This window comes from Calidris pugnax, unplaced genomic scaffold, assembly GCF_001431845.1.
Source record: "Calidris pugnax isolate Ruff unplaced genomic scaffold, ASM143184v1 scaffold153, whole genome shotgun sequence".
NCBI classification, from domain to species: Eukaryota; Metazoa; Chordata; class Aves; order Charadriiformes; family Scolopacidae; genus Calidris; species Calidris pugnax.
In genome coordinates, this window is record NW_015090999.1 from 141,032 (window position 1) to 156,755 (window position 15,724).

At 40.1% G+C, this 15,724-nt stretch overlaps 1 protein-coding gene across 2 annotated transcripts in view; it reads right to left on the reverse strand.

Annotated features, from left to right (window-relative positions):
* Positions 1–15,724, reverse strand: part of GPC6 (glypican 6) — an 804,821-nt gene that overhangs the window by 59,712 nt on the left and 729,385 nt on the right. The window contains exons 6-7 of one of the 2 annotated variants that reach the window (XM_014955516.1): positions 14,563–14,706; positions 10,007–10,036 (exon numbers count right to left, since the gene is read on the reverse strand). In XM_014955516.1, the coding sequence (XP_014811002.1) occupies positions 10,007–10,036; positions 14,563–14,706 (174 nt within the window). The remainder of the gene's footprint in view (positions 1–10,006; positions 10,037–14,562; positions 14,707–15,724) is intronic. The other variant, XM_014955517.1, reaches the window with a different exon arrangement.

Consider the following 15,724-nt stretch of genomic DNA (forward strand, 5'->3'; position numbering starts at 1 on the left):
TAAGTGGGCTACCCAAGGCTCGTGCTTTTGGCCTCCCTCCCCTGAATTTGCAGTGCAGAGCTACAGCTTACTCGCATGGGGGCAGCCAGCGTGGTACGCCCCGCACACGGAGCTATAGGATATCTTTAGGCTGCAGTGCTGTGCTGCCATCCCTTATCATATAGGCCAGTAGATGTAGGTCTTTCACACCCAAAGCCTATGGGTCAATTAAAAACTGTGCACAGAGGAAAAAGTAAAAACTTTACTGCTTGCCCTATTTGGCTGCTGGGGATAGAAGGAGACAAGAACACACCTTGTGTTCCCAAGCAAAGGCCTCAAGAGCTTTGATGTTCCCTGACTCTGCAATGTAAGTACACAGCCAGTTCTCAGAACAGAAATTCCCGGCCACCTCGAACCTCCCTGCCTGCATATTTACAACACAGGGAAACCTGTTGAGGCCTCTCTGTACTGTTCCCCTTCTCCCTGTGCTCCAGGACAGCCTCAGTGGAAAACCCAGCACCTTTCTCTGCATCACTTTCTTGATTGCTGTCATGGTCCGTGAAACAAGGTTTTTGCTAGTCTAGCAAGGATTCCCACACTGGCCCATGAAAGTCATGTCGCCTTTCTCCTTCACAAATCACCACCCAGCTATAGACAGGTACTGTAAAAGAAAATGAGTTCCAGGAGGTTCTTGGAGGTTATAAATGATGGCATGTGAAAGAGAATTAGGACAATTCGATTTTCCTAAGCTGGGATGACCCCCATAAGACTGAGTAGAGAAGAAAAATTGCTTTGTCTAAGCAAATGTGAGATGGTAGTCACATAAGGAATGGAGCAAACCATATGGAATAGCAGGCTCTTATTTAAATAAACATAGTTTCTAAACCAGAAAAACATTCAAATGTTAGCAATAAAAATTTAAAACACTCCTTGCTCTGCCTCATCTCCCCATTTACCTCTGTAATTCCTTTATACCAACATAGTATGTCTATGATTTCTGTCTGACAGACCCTTTCCCTATTTACCTCTAGCAGAACTTCAATCTGACTTTTAACAGCTGCCTAAAGATCCATAGTTGGGATTCTTTGCTCCGTCTGGTTTCTGATAACAGGCAAAGCTCGATTAACTTATCCTGATAAGTTACTATGGCAACTTCCACCAATGCAGCAAGAATGAAGCATTCACAGGTATGTTCTTATCACTGCACATTTCCCCTGCCTATGCAATCTAATCCATTAAAATTAAATGGCGAATTGTGCAAATGAAGGCTGAGCCCCAGACTCCTTGCTGGCAGTTGGTCATTAGCCAGGATTATAGTGTGAGTATTTCTTTCTTTGTTAGAAAACACTTCAGCAAGCCAAAAGATAGCAGAATAAGGTCTCAGAACCAGATAGCATTGCATTCAGAAGTGCAATAAACCGTAAAGAGAACCTTAGTGTAGTTATTCCTGTCATTAATAGTGAAAAATGACAAAACACTCCTGGCTGGTTTAGGGCACAGTTACCTGAAAAAGCGCAGACACTCCAGTGCTCCCAAAGGTGGGAAAACATGTAGGTGTGGGTCTAAACTCAGTTGTGTGGTCAACATGCAGTAGCTGAGCCCTTCCTGAAAGCCCAGTACATTCACTTGCATTTTCTGGAGAGCTTCCAGAGTGGCTGCCATGAGTGTGTGTGGACAGCTGTCAGGGTGCAAATTTCAGTAACTTGTTTGTGTCCTTAGCATCCACTGAGTACCAACAGAGTATGGCTTGTATCTTGGAGTGAGAGGGAAGCTGTGTCCAGGAGGCCAGAGTTAAACCTTTAGATAGTTATAAGTCAGGGAAATATCCTGCTGACACCTTTTTTACAATGATGCCCTTCTAATCTCTGTTTTCTCTCTGATAAAGTGAATGGCTGAGAGAGGCAGGAGAGTGTGTTAGCATGGGTACGAGTGGCCTTGAAGTGATTACAGTGCCTTTGCCATGGGGACACATTAAGGAGCAAATGACATTGAAGAATATGTCCCTATATATCATTAACTATTTTCTAGATTTCTGAAAGGATGTTTGCCAGCCATGTTATTTCGCATTTTAGCACAGAAATAAATCAGTATTACAACCTGTGGGAAATAGGATTTTTAAAAAGTGCTTCAGCAACTAGCCTGAGAATTTCAGGGGTTTTGTCCCAGGACATTACCAAGTCAATTTGCAGCTGATCACATTCCTGCACATTTCCCAGGCAGTATTTTTTCTCCAATCAATCCCTCTCCCATCTGTCTACATCCAGCTGATTTTATGATAAAAGAGATTTTAAAGGGACTCAGTTTTGCCACACTGATTTTTATCAAGCAAGGGGTGATGATGAAAAGTGTGATGAAGCTGGGCTTCTCTCTTCAGGCAGAGAGGGGCTGAGTTCACCATTTTTCATCTAACAACAAAGGTCTTTACCTGGGTGAACTCTGGGTGGCATAGTGAGCTGTGCTAGTACGTGAGAGACCTTTGTGACAGCCAGGTGGGATTAAAACAGAAGCTGTCCTCTTCTTTCCCAAAATTGTGGGCATTGCAACCTGGGAGAGATGGGTTGCAAATAAAGCCAGCCATGGTTTTCCAGTCCCATCACTACTTGAGAAAGTGCTCTGTACTTCACAAAGAGGAGGGAATTCACAGTCTACTGGCACTGGAACGGCCTGCCCAGGGAGGTGGTGGAGTCACCAGCCCTGGAGGTATTTAAGAAACGTGTAGACGTGGCACTTCAGGACATGCTCTAGTGCCCGAGATTGTTGGTTTGGATCGTTAGAATATCCTACGGAGACAATAAGAAATGACTGAGAACCCTGAATCTTCTACTTCAGAAGAAAAGAAAGCCTGACGGGAAGACTCATTAAGGTGTTCAAGACAGGAACATATTTTTAATACATGTTCAGTGCAGCACAGAGTGACCCCTTGTTGCCAAAACAAATGAAGTAGAAATACCGTCAAGGTGTATGACAGTAATTTCACAGTCTATCTGGGTTTGTAGACTATGAGCTCTGTAAGACAGAGTCTGAAAATGAAATTCATCTTACAGGACACCGGTGTCCCCATCTGAGCTACAAACTCTTCTGCAGTCAATGGTGAGAAACAGGAGCTGTAGGGTGCAAGTGCATCTTAATCCAATAGAGATTTTTAAAGTAACTGTGATCAACTGTACCCTGAAAGTGCCTATTTCTCTCAGCTGATAGTAAAGGATGTATTATTTGGCTAGCTTTAGGGTTAGATATCTCCATTTGGTCAACTGGATTTCATCTGAATGAATGAATAACAGTTGAAAGGATTTTTATGTACATATTATTTCTAAGATTATAAATGTTCGCTGATTTTTAAGCCCATTAGCATTCATTGTGAGATCGTGGAAAAAGGAAGTTTCTTTCAGGCTCATTTATTATGCAGGGAGTTTTTTTCTATCAGTGATTGCTGCTCTTTTCAGGAGAAGAAATGCGTTTCTCAAATTCCTGTTATTTCTGCATATATATTATGCTTCTAATACATGAACACTGTAGGTACGTTATATTAAAAAAGGCAATGCACTTCAAGCAATTAGCTTTTTACATTAGTCACCATAGCAGTTACTTAGGTAACACAGTTATTATTATGTACTGGAAATTTTTATGGACTAGAATGTTTAAAGAGAAAAACAACTTTCATTCCACTCAGTTTTCATTTGGGTTCCTATATAGTATTTAAGCTGTCCAGATATATAATAGGAAAGCAAAATTCCCAGCACTTTAAAGCGAATGCAATTATACTACAGACTATTAAGAGCTGGTTGTGTATCAGCAATGTGGTTTGCTCCTGTAGAAATGAATAGCAATGTCAGTTGGTTTTCCATCAGGCTCTGGAAGTGAGTTAGTCTTGCCTGAATTTAAAAGCTCTCAGTATGGGTGTTGACATGTGAAATGTATTTCAAACCCCACCACAGACAGTGGAGACCTGGAGTGGGATGAAGTTGCCTGCACACAGGTATTTATTGTCTTTGCAGGCCTTCTCTCTCTTCCACATCCCAGCAGAGGTCCCCAGTAGGTCCTGCACCATACCTGAGTCCCTCATGTGAAGGTTCTAGATGCCTCTCTGGACAGCAAATTGAGTCAGTGGAGTCTAGGGAGTTATTCAGGTGGCCAGCTGCCTCCTTCTGGTCTAATTTAGAATATTGTGAGTAGCTCCTAGATCCTTCATTCAACACAGAAATAAATGCATCTAATGCCACTTTGGAGTCCTCTAGAGCATCCAGAAGACCGAGGAACTCCTGTAAGGACCTTATCACATCTACTAGCTTCTTGGAGATGCCTGGATAGGACAGGTCATTTTACTTGGCATGGGGCACTTTTGTTTCAGCAAGTGAATTCTGCTTGTTATTCACCACCTTGACTAGTTCTCCATTGCTACCATGGGAGATCAACAAACCCAGCTCTGCATAACACCCATATTATAGACATTGAATAAGACACAGTGAATTCCATTTCTTATGTACCAGAAATGACATATACACAACATACGTTCAGTGCAGAAGAAGCAAAACCCAAGAAAACCAACAAAGACATGTACATGATGGTCATTTATGATTGCTGCCAACAGTTTGCAAAACCACCAGAGCATGGTGAACTTGTGAGCATCTAATCAATCCTCAGTGAGTACACTAAGTCCTAAATTCTAATAGCTTCGGTCATGTTCACTTTAGTAGGGTTATTTGTGGAGAAGTCAGGTATTGACTGCTCAGCAGGGGTTAATCTGATTAACTCAGTTTTAGTCCTCTGTAAGCTAAATATCTTGTTAAGCCTGAAGTTCTTCATAGCTGATAGAGAAACATTGGCACTTCCAGGAAAATATTTATGCAATCTCTGGCAGATGTCTACACCAGACTGGGAATTAAGCGTTGAAAATGCCTGTTTTCTTAATCAGCTCTTGGGGGAGTCCATGCTACTAAGTCCTAATCCTGTCACTGGTGTGTACCTCAGTACATGCCAGTGTCCAGAGTGGGATCTGCTGAAGTATCTTGCAGGTATTCTTCTGCTTTCCATGTTTACTAAGTACCTGAGTAGTAACGTGGAGGGTTAGGCATTTTTCCCTAGTGTGAAGCTGTGATGCTGCTAGGGTCTACACCCAGTCTGAGGATCCAAAAAGTTATGCTGGGTCTGCTAACAGATGCACAACCTTAGACGGAGTTGATGATGGATAAAATCAGATATGAAGTATCCTTTCCCTCCTCCTTCCCCAGAATTATTAGAGGTCTTGGTTTTCCCATCACTGAGGATCTGTAACTAGTCACTCAAACTTTGCTGTTTATAGGCAGATGCGTTATAGAAGCATCTTGTATTGCTGTCCCAACAACCTAAACTGATATATTGATCTGATTGGGGGATGTGAGATAAAAAAAGCAGGAAGAAAATATAGGAGATCTTTCCTAATGTAAAATACTTGGCTTTGACTAAAGAAAGTTCACAAAAGGGTCACTGTCTGTATGAAGGTAAACCTTTTAGTCCATGTATTTTACCACCTCTCTAACCACTAGTAATACACATAAAAGTACGTAAAGTGTCAATTTCTGTCTATTAGAACCAAAGAAAAATGTATGAGATATTTGGCTTGGGAAATCAGTTTTCAGTCTGCTGTAACCTACTATTTGTTATAAGTGGAGTTTGGCATCGCACACTCCTGTTATAAGTCCACAATATATCTGTGTGCTATGGTCTAGCAAAATAAAAATAGCTGCAAAGGGGTGGAAAGAACTAATTGCCAGTAAAGTATACATATATTTTTTTTGAAGAGTGAGAATCATTATTTGCAATGAATTTTGAAACCATCAAAGCTTTAATTTCTCTGTTGGCATCTACACTTGTGCACAACTAACTTTGCTGCTGAGAAGATATTTTATGGTCTGTAGTCACTTGTAGAAGGGGACACACTGATTTTCTAGTGGTAAAAGAACTGGTGATATATTACAAAAAACATTCTTTATGAAAACTTAGAACTTGTTGGTCGTACTCATATTAACAATGCAAGAATTCATCACAGTGTAACAACTTTCAGGCAGGTAGTCAGTCCTCGTTGTTGCTGTTGTGTTACCTGGAAGCATCACAATGAGCATGGTTTATGCACTGCAAGTGGGGACACAAGCCCTGCTACCAACTTTTAAACCATATTTTTTCTTTTAATATCATATCAAAATGCTAAAGTGCAGGGGATATTTATATAGTCACTATCTTTCTTTAGCATTAACAAGAACATTAAGAATTCGCTTTTCCTTCTGCGCAGATTCATGCACAGGCATGTGAAATGAAATGTGATCTGTCTTTCAGCTGAAAGAGCAGTGTTGATGTATTTCCTGCTTAGATCCATCTTTCAGAGGCTGATAATACATACTTTCTATATATTGGAAAAACCCCCACTGTCTTTATTGAGCAGAGACTAAAACATCAAATGGAAAGAAAAGGATTTGAATCCAGATTTACAAGGGGAGATTGCCATTGAATAAAACTTGTGAAGCCTCTGGAATGAGTTATTTTTGTTGGAGGCTAGCCATCCTTCTAGGTACCTGATGATACCACGACAATGAGTATGATTAGAAGTATGATTAGAACTATCTATCAACATGTTTTATAGACGAAAATCTCTGTGTGCATTTGACTCATAGAGCCTAACTTCAAAGCCCAGCATTACAGTTACATTCGGACATCTACAAATTGGATGTCTGAGCTAATCATCCAGATTCTCTTCATACTCAGTGGGGAGAAATGGGCAATTCTGAGGGTAATTCAGATTCTTGTCATCTCCAAATGAGTATCTTATGCAAGGTCTGAATGTGCCTAATTCTCTCCATCAATAAATAAAGGAATGAGGTGATAGGTCAGACTTTGATAGCAACATTAGAAACATGAAAAGCTAGGGCAAATAAATCCCACTTCATCTTAGTCTGGTTTGATATGGCACAGATGTGGAACCTTTAGCCTTCACATCCTGCTTTTTTTTACCCTAATAACCAAGATCAGGGATCACGTAATATCTCAATGTACAACAGCTGAAGACCCGTGACTATGCCATTTCTTCAACTTACTGTGTTCAGAGATGTCTAGTAATCAGGAGTGGATTCTGCCCACACATTTTGTATTCCCCATCTCTGCAACAGGGATACACAATGCTGCTCATACCCCCAAAATATTACTGGAAGATGAAGTGGGTCTTCACACTCATCAGGTAAAGGAAGTTCAACCAGTACTAACAAGTACATTTAGATGTTCAAGCAGTCACTGTGTTCAATGAGACAGGTAACACATCACCATTCAGGCAAGGCAGACACTGCACGGTCGTCAAGACTGTACATTTTTTTTTGGCAACTAATTAAGGTAGAGAGCTGCCTCTCCTGTTATTCTTGGAAGGTGGTCTCTCCTCGTTCATACTGAACAGGGTCCGAACAGCAGGCAGACCCATTCCACCTGAAGGCAGAGGCAACTACTATACTAAAGCTCTTTCTTAGTAAGTGCCTCACGTGCATTAGGAATGCAATGCATCAGGCGCCGCAGCATGCAGAACCACTCAGCTGGGGGATGGAATAATATCGCCGTTTTTAAAAACAGGACTCTGGCAGGTCTCCCAGGAGGGTTCTGACAGCCACCATCATTCATCTGCCTTTGCCACCTGAAACCGGTATTAACCATGAGGGAAAAAGTGTTCACTCAGACTTAAACTTACTTAGATATTGCTTGACACAGAAACTGAGAATAAACAAAACCTGACACTGAGCAAACACCTATTTTTGGAGAACCAAACAAATCCTAAATCTGACACCAAATGTGCACAACAAATGTTGCAAAAGATATTTATTCATTGTGAGTATTGTATCCAGACAGCTATTAAGAAATAGGACTCTGTTTAAGCACACAAAACCTGAAAAATAGAGGAGCTATACACAGCAGACAACTCCCATACGTTTAACAGGAGTTATCTGCTGAATAACATCACACAGGGTGAAATGGCAGGTCCAACATCAGAGCAGCTAAGAATTGTGGGGGGAGTAGCCTGTGGGAAGTCAGTGGGCTTCTAGAACACCTGCATGAACCTGTCATCTTCACTCTTCAGAGTATGACCAATACCTCCTGAGCTATGAAGTCTTTTACAGGCTCATCGTATCTTTCTCTATGGCCTCTGTATGGCAGAAGGTGTTCAAGAAATCTGTCTCAGTATTTTAAACCCTCTGAGATTTATACTTACTGGATTTTATTCTAGGACCTCTTGAGAAATAAACTGTTGAGAACAAGCATCCTATATCAGGAAAATTGTGCTATCTAACATTTTGAGACTCTGAACTAAATGGATTCTAAAAAACCTGAAACATAAACTTCACTTTCAGGAGCGGCCCAGAGGATTCCCTGGGGAATTTAGATCAATGTCTTTGTAGTATACTGTCCTGTTAATTTTAGTCTGTTAGAGCTAAAAATGCAAAGCAGAGTACTGCATATATTTAACATTTTGAGACTCTGAACTAAATGGATTCTAAAAAACCTGAAACATAAACTTCACTTTCAGGAGCGGCCCAGAGGATTCCCTGGGGAATTTAGATCAATGTCTTTGTAGTATACTGTCCTGTTAATTTTAGTCTGTTAGAGCTAAAAATGCAAAGCAGAGTTTTTGGGCTTTTTTAAACCATATTTTCTAATTCATGTACTTTTGGAACACTGGGAAGGAATTGTTCACAACAGATTTGTTGGGTTACTATAGCATTCTTTTTATTGTAACAAAAATAATTACACAATGGAATAAAAAGCCCCAAATTTAAAAATATGACTGAATGGACACTTAAAATACATGCCATTTTATTCCTAAAGAAATGTTTCAGGGTTTATTGTTCATGGAAATTGAGACTGTATTTGTTTTTATTTTAAGGAAAGCAGGAGGGAAGATAAAAGAAAATTTTCCTACAAAGTGTGACACAATGTGTTACCTCCCCAGGGTAAAGAGCATGAAAGGTTTTCTTCTTCAGACTGGGTGCATGCTCATCCACTTATTTATGCAGCCACTATACTGTACTTGAATGTAAATCACTTGCAAAATGCCATGGCCGATTTCTCAGTTGCCTATCTCCATAGTATGCATGTGCATTATGCATTATATGGTTAATAGTGCATCGGCTCCCTTGTGGAAAATCAAGACAGCTTCCATGTCCTCCTGAAAGAAAATGTGGAATTATTTTATCCACGTCCAGCCAGGTCAGGCTGCAGTATGTTCTCGGGAGAAATTCCAGCTGAATTAAGGCAGCGCCGTGCTGTATGCGCTGGACACGGAGGTACTCGAGCCAGCTCAAACGCAGGAGGTATTATGGCTATATCAGCATGGAGCTCTCTGTAGACCAATTAGTCCTGCTAAGAAGCAGGATGTAACAGTCCGAGCTAAATGCATTGAGGTACTTCACAAGTGAGATGATGCACATCTGCGTGGTTCCTGCCTTCCCCTTGGGCTGCCCTGAACCCTGCCAAGGAGATCTTCTGTCTGAAACCCAGGAACCTCTAACATTCACAGGCTGGAAAGCATAAGGGATTCTACTTTACCAAGCTCCCATGGAGAAGCTCAATGGTTTGCCCAAGACTGGACAGCAAGACAGGGGCAATTCTAGGGAAAGAGACCAGGCAGTGCTGGGAGCTTGTTTGCATTGCTCCAGTGCTATCTCAAGGCCCAGCCCCCAGAGCCAGTGGTTGCATTGCTGCACATGTAAATGTGGGGTCTGAGACCATGGGGATGCTTAAGCCAGCTTTTAGCTCACAGAGGGAATACATACGCTTCTTTTGGGGTGTGAGATATCATCCTTGAAGCGGGAGAAAATTACTAGAAAGAACCTGCAGCTTTGTCACTGGGTAGAATTAAATCAGCCAGGATGCAAAACTACAGAAAGAACTGCCAGCATTTTAGCCTACAAGACACACACAAAGTAAAGATGGTGAAGATGAAACTTAAAGAAGTGCTTTGCCCAGCATTGTACAAAGACAAATGGGAATGAAGGTGAAGAATAAGAATACCAGAGCTTACACCATGTTGCATTGTCCTCCAGATAGTCCTCTGGGAAGCAAGAGGGAAACAGATTCAGGGAACAGAAAAACAAAACAAAACAAAACAAAATAAACCACAGGTTATACCAAACAGGCAACCACAGAGAAGTTAATGAGTCTTTATAAGCAGTTGATTTTAAATGAGAAATCTTACATCATGCTCTACGGAAGCAGCTGAGCTCAGTGGTTAAAATTATTTTGTTTCTGTCAGTATTTATCTTATTGAACTTCAGATGTAATTGCTAGATGCCTGGCTTAAGATTGTTACTTTTTTGGCACTTTGTAGTAGAGTGATAGGGCATAGTTTCTGAGCTGTTTGAATGTATACTTTAGGATGAGATGAATCGTGCTTTACAAATATTTGATCTCAGTTCAGTTGCCTAAACCTATGTTTAGACAACTGAACAAAGACCTTTATTTCTCTCTGCTGGCAGCAAAAACTACAGTCATCTAGACTTCAAATCTAGATAGCTGGTTATAGGTATCTATATAACCTATAACCTATATCTATATGCCTGTATTGAATCAGAAAAGTCTTCATTTTTGCTTCTGTTAAAGTCAGCAGAGAAGCAGGATGGAATCCAGCTACCTAAATACAGGCATAGAAGGTGAATTCAGTAGCTCTGAGGTATTCCATCTTACTGTCAGCCAGGTCTCCTGTAACTTTGCTTTCACATTTGGACATCTTGAAGACCATAGGCTTCTCAAATAGCATTAGGTGACTATGTTTATGTAGCTGAATTCCACTCAGAGGGACCAGATAAAAGTTGGGGCTCAGTTCTGTTCTACCTCTTTGATGCCACATAACAGATATACTCTAGGGTTTTCTGTCCAGCCTTCAACTGCCAGTCCAGGAGGATTGTCCTATCTGTCAACTCAATTAGATGTCTTATATGCTCTGAGGCATCCCAGTGTTGCATATCTACATGTGGATACCTTGGTTGAGCCTTTCATCTCCCGGTCTGCGAGGCATGTGTGCCAGACAGGGTGAATCACTCTCCAAAGATGTGTCTCTCTCCATTGACTTCAGAAAGAGCCTGACTTTTAGGCCCTGTGCTGTGAAGATGTGATTAAATTGCCTGAGCATGGGTATCTTTAATTGCTTGAGGTGCTGCAGCATATTCTACCTGGCTCCCCACTGCTGCTCCAGGATTGTATTGGTCTCCTCTTGTCCTGTGCCGTATCTGCCAGTCCCATGTTTCAAATACACTGGGGTGTCTCAGATGGTGCTTTTCCTCTATGCTTAGACAACTCTCTCAAGCTCTGTGTAACTTCCCAAATACATCTGATGCATTTGAAACCATCTGTACCACTGCTTTTTTTTTCTTTTTTTCTTTTTTTCTTTTTTTCATGTTTCTCACAATTTACTTTGTTCTATTTCTTTGACTTATTTATTTATTTAGATCTATCTCTTACTGGTTACAGCTATGACAATAACACAGGGAAACTGCTCTCCTTCTTGGAATAGAATAGCTATTTTCATCACACAAGTTCAGGCAAGGAAGAAGGATCACTTCCTCAGAAAGGTTCAGTACTTGATGATTTCAGCGTAGGCTTCTTTTGAGGGCTTCTTTGTGCAACATGCCTGATAAAATATGCTCATCTGAATTAAGCTTATAAATATGAGCAGGTTATGAGGGATATGAGCAGGAGTAAAAAAATTGGTACAGATATGCTACATGTTTGTATAAGATTGAGATGTAGAGGAAATATTTTCTAAGCTTGGTTTCTTCTGAGGACATGCTGTCAAAGACAGATGAAAGCAAAATTGTTTGTCATTTCTTTTGAGGTTTACATAGCTGCATGTTTGGACTTTTCGATGACAGTTTAAAGTTAAGTGGTCTGACAGTGTTTTATGAATACAAACTCCAGAATAGACTTCTAAAAGCACTGATGTAAGACTGAACAGTCAGCTGACCCACAAGGAAAGATTTGTTTCTTATATCTATAATAATCAAAAGGGGCTTTAATTATTTGATGCTACTATCAAAATACTAATATTGCTGTATGTTTTATTAAGAAAGTAATAGAAAATGATGGGTGTGCAGACTGGCAAACTGCTGTGAGTGGGATTCTCCTTACACCCTGTTAGCGTTGCAAGGGTTAGGAGAATCTGACTGAAACTGCTCCTCCAGGCTCTGTCTGTAGTTAATGAAGAGAGATATGTGATTCAGGGAATGATTCAGCACATTAAACACTAAGGATCTAATATACGCAGGTTGAATGGTGTCCCTGTGAGGCAGGAGTGCAGCTATTATATCCTTCTGGATAAAATTACCCACGTTGGTGTAAGATGCAGGCAGTGACCTTTCCCAAGTGTTGCTAAGGGATTACAGCTCTGAAACAAGGCCTTCTGCTCTAATCCACGTAAATAGCCTTTCCTTGCTCCAGCTGAGGTCAGTGGACATCTCTAACTCAAGGGATTGTTGTTCTTAAACCAAAAGGAGATAACACGTGCATCACTGCCATTTGGAGATGGATTTGACACCAGCACTCATTGTTAACAGGCCATGAATAGTAATTATTTTTAATATCACCAGCAAGAAAAACAAATAGGTATTTGGCTTGAACACTTTTTAAAGTAACAGAAGCAATGCTAAGCTCTTTTTTCCTAAAATAATGCATGAACAAACCTAGCTAAATCATATGGAGATGAGTTATAAAGGATTATCTGCATTGACAAATTTCATTAGCTACAGCCTTTAAAGGCCAGCAGCATATGACACATCTCAGCTTTATTCAAGATGCTGCTTAGTATTTGGGGAGCTTGCAGTTTAGAAAAGATATTACTGTTTTTAAAAATATTCTCCTTATGTGAATATGGAATGTTTCTTAAACCTGTCTTTTTCGCTGCACAAATGCTTGAACTGTCTTTACAACATAAGAGTAATCGAAGCTGAACTGTGCTACCAGCCTTCCTTTTTATGTGCTTCCTCCTTTGCAGCCATTAGCTTTATCCGGAGCATGACAGAAACCTACAGGTTCTGGTGACCTTTCACTTTACCTTGACCAATGCTAGGTCAAGATCCAGACCTTTGCACTGAGCAATACACAAGGGCTGGTTCTTTCAATCTAAAGTGAAAGGCTGAAATTAAGAACCTGTCAAATATGACTTTAGCATTACCAGCCAGATTTTTAGTCTGAGATGCTACACGAATCTGCTGTAAATGGAGGTAAACATCTTCTCTTCTGCCTCTCCATTTAGGATAACCAGACTATGCTATTTCCAGAAGAGCAGAGAGCTAATAAATGTTGCTTTTTGTTGCAGGGTAATGCCATACCCTGACTAGAAATGCCATGGTAATTTTTTTAGTTGAATTGCAATGATTATTGACAGAATACAGTACATAGATAGAAAACAGCAGAGAGAGAGGCAATTGGAAAGACTTGACACTGTGGAAGACTGTGACTGATAAAGGAATTTGCTGGATGGTGGTGTCAGGGAGACACCCAGGTCCTTGTCTGAATTAGTATATTTGGGTTCCTGCTCAGTGATTTAAGCTGCATATCAGAGAAACCTCTAGACACTTTAGGGTCATAGTCAGAACCGTAGCAAGATGTTTTGGTGCTCTAGTGCAGCCAGCCCCTGCCTGGTACCCAGCGGGAGCGCCCCTCACCAAAACCTCATACCCCCAACTAATAGGGGGGGGACTGTTTCCAGTTGGGTGCTCCTCTTCTTCACTCTTGCTACAGCCCTGAGCACGGCTCCCTTCCACCAGCCAGACCAGTGCTGGGCAAGTGTTCAGCCATAAGCTCGGCAAGCAGAGGGTGGGAGATACAATCTGGTTTAATTCAGACTCTTTACAGCTCTTTAATTTTGCTCATTGGCTTTACCTCGAGATGATTGCTGAGACAATATTAGCAGCTATAATAATTAGCCCACTACAAATCTATGGATGTATAAATAGCAGGAACATCGAAGTCTGAAATGTGAATCCAATGACTGGTGGCGAAGAAAATAATCTTATGTTAAAGTCTTGTTTTCAAAATGATTGAATAAATAAAGGAAGATTAACGATCACTGAAGTTTTAGCTTATAAAAGTCAATTTTTGAGACGGATGGAAATAAAACAGTGGTAATTTTATAATTAAGTAAAGAAGTGGAACAAATCAATGTGCCTTTCCAAGTGTATACGTTCAAGAAATAGCTGCTAAAAACTGTTTTAATGCTTAAAGCCAGTTTTAATCAAATAAAAGAAAAGCATAAAATACTGCTGTAGATCACTTCTCTAAGAGAATTTATAATGCAGAGTACCTGTCATGGCTCATCTGTTTTTTTTCCTGCAGGAAAAAGTTTGTTCTCTTCTAACATTTCTAGTACATAAAAACCGAGTCATATTGTTCTCCTGCAATGCATTTTGGTACCATTTCTAATGGAGAAAAAAAAGATTTACAGAATGCTGAAACAGCTGGCATAGACACAATATAGAAGTATTATTAAATTATTAAAAAAAAAAAAGTCAGGAGATTATCACTCCTCTGTTATATTACCAAGCCATTTCTGCTAATGTGAAATTGGAATATATTTTGCCTTACCAGCCTATCCAAACTTGTGCCAGCAGCAGTTGTAGGTCGCTCCTCTGGGTTATATGGTCTAAACCGAGTATTGAAGTTTTCAGGGACAGAACGGGAAGATCTCAGAGCAGGTGCTGGTTTAGGTTGGCCACATCCTTGGAAAACCTGGAAAAGACATTGTAGGTTAATTGAAAATCATTTAAAAAGGGAAACTGGTATTTTATACCCTCTTTATTCTCCCCTTCATATATTTGAAACCAGCTTTGATTCACCTTCTGATAATAGTGAATTGAAAACTTGCCCTGCACAGTTAAATTCCGGTTAATAATTAAACATTATTAAATACTCGGTGAAGGTATAAAAACATATAGGGACCTTAAAACCACCTTAATTTAGGAAGGTGATTATTGTAAGAAGTTAACACTTGAAAGCATTTTAATTAATGTCTTTCCAGGAAAAGAAATGAGCAAAACAGAAGTCCTTTGTGGCAGGATTTAGTTGATAATAATTTTAGTTTTTGTTAAAATGTGGTATTTACCCAGAATCACAGTTCATTCATAAACCCTACCCACAGGTCTTCCTGCCTGGTAATTTTGTTTGTAGTCTCAGAGAAAAGGTCAATGATGAAACAGTTTTATAACTGGATTACTTTCTTATTCCCTACCAATCTCTCCCCAGAAGAAGGGTGAGGCATATAGAGTGGCAATAGTGAGAATTATTTTCTGCTGTTGTGTTTGTTTTCGAGGTATAAAAAATAATGTTCAGGGTTATTAAATTTTTCATATACTTGCATTTAGAAAAAAGTTTCAGTAGTATTTATCTTGAGGACACAAAAGGACACAGAGGACACTTTTGACTACTGGATATCAAGTATATATCCCAAAGGAACTCTCACATAAGTTACTCGGTTGAAAGCAGGTAGAATATTCACAGAGTTAAAATTTTCAAGTGCTCTGATGAAGTAGGATCCTAGTGTTTGCCATCGTACCAACTTTTTCAGGTCTGGAATCATCTTTCTTTTTTGTGGCCATTGTATTTTGGCTGTTTCAGCAATTTGCCTCCATTCAGAAGAAAAAAATAATAAATGCCAGAGTTTCTTTAAAAATATATTTTACAAAACCCTAATGCCAGACACAAATCTATCTGAATGGGGTTTGTGAAGGTGAAAACTCTTAAGCAGGTG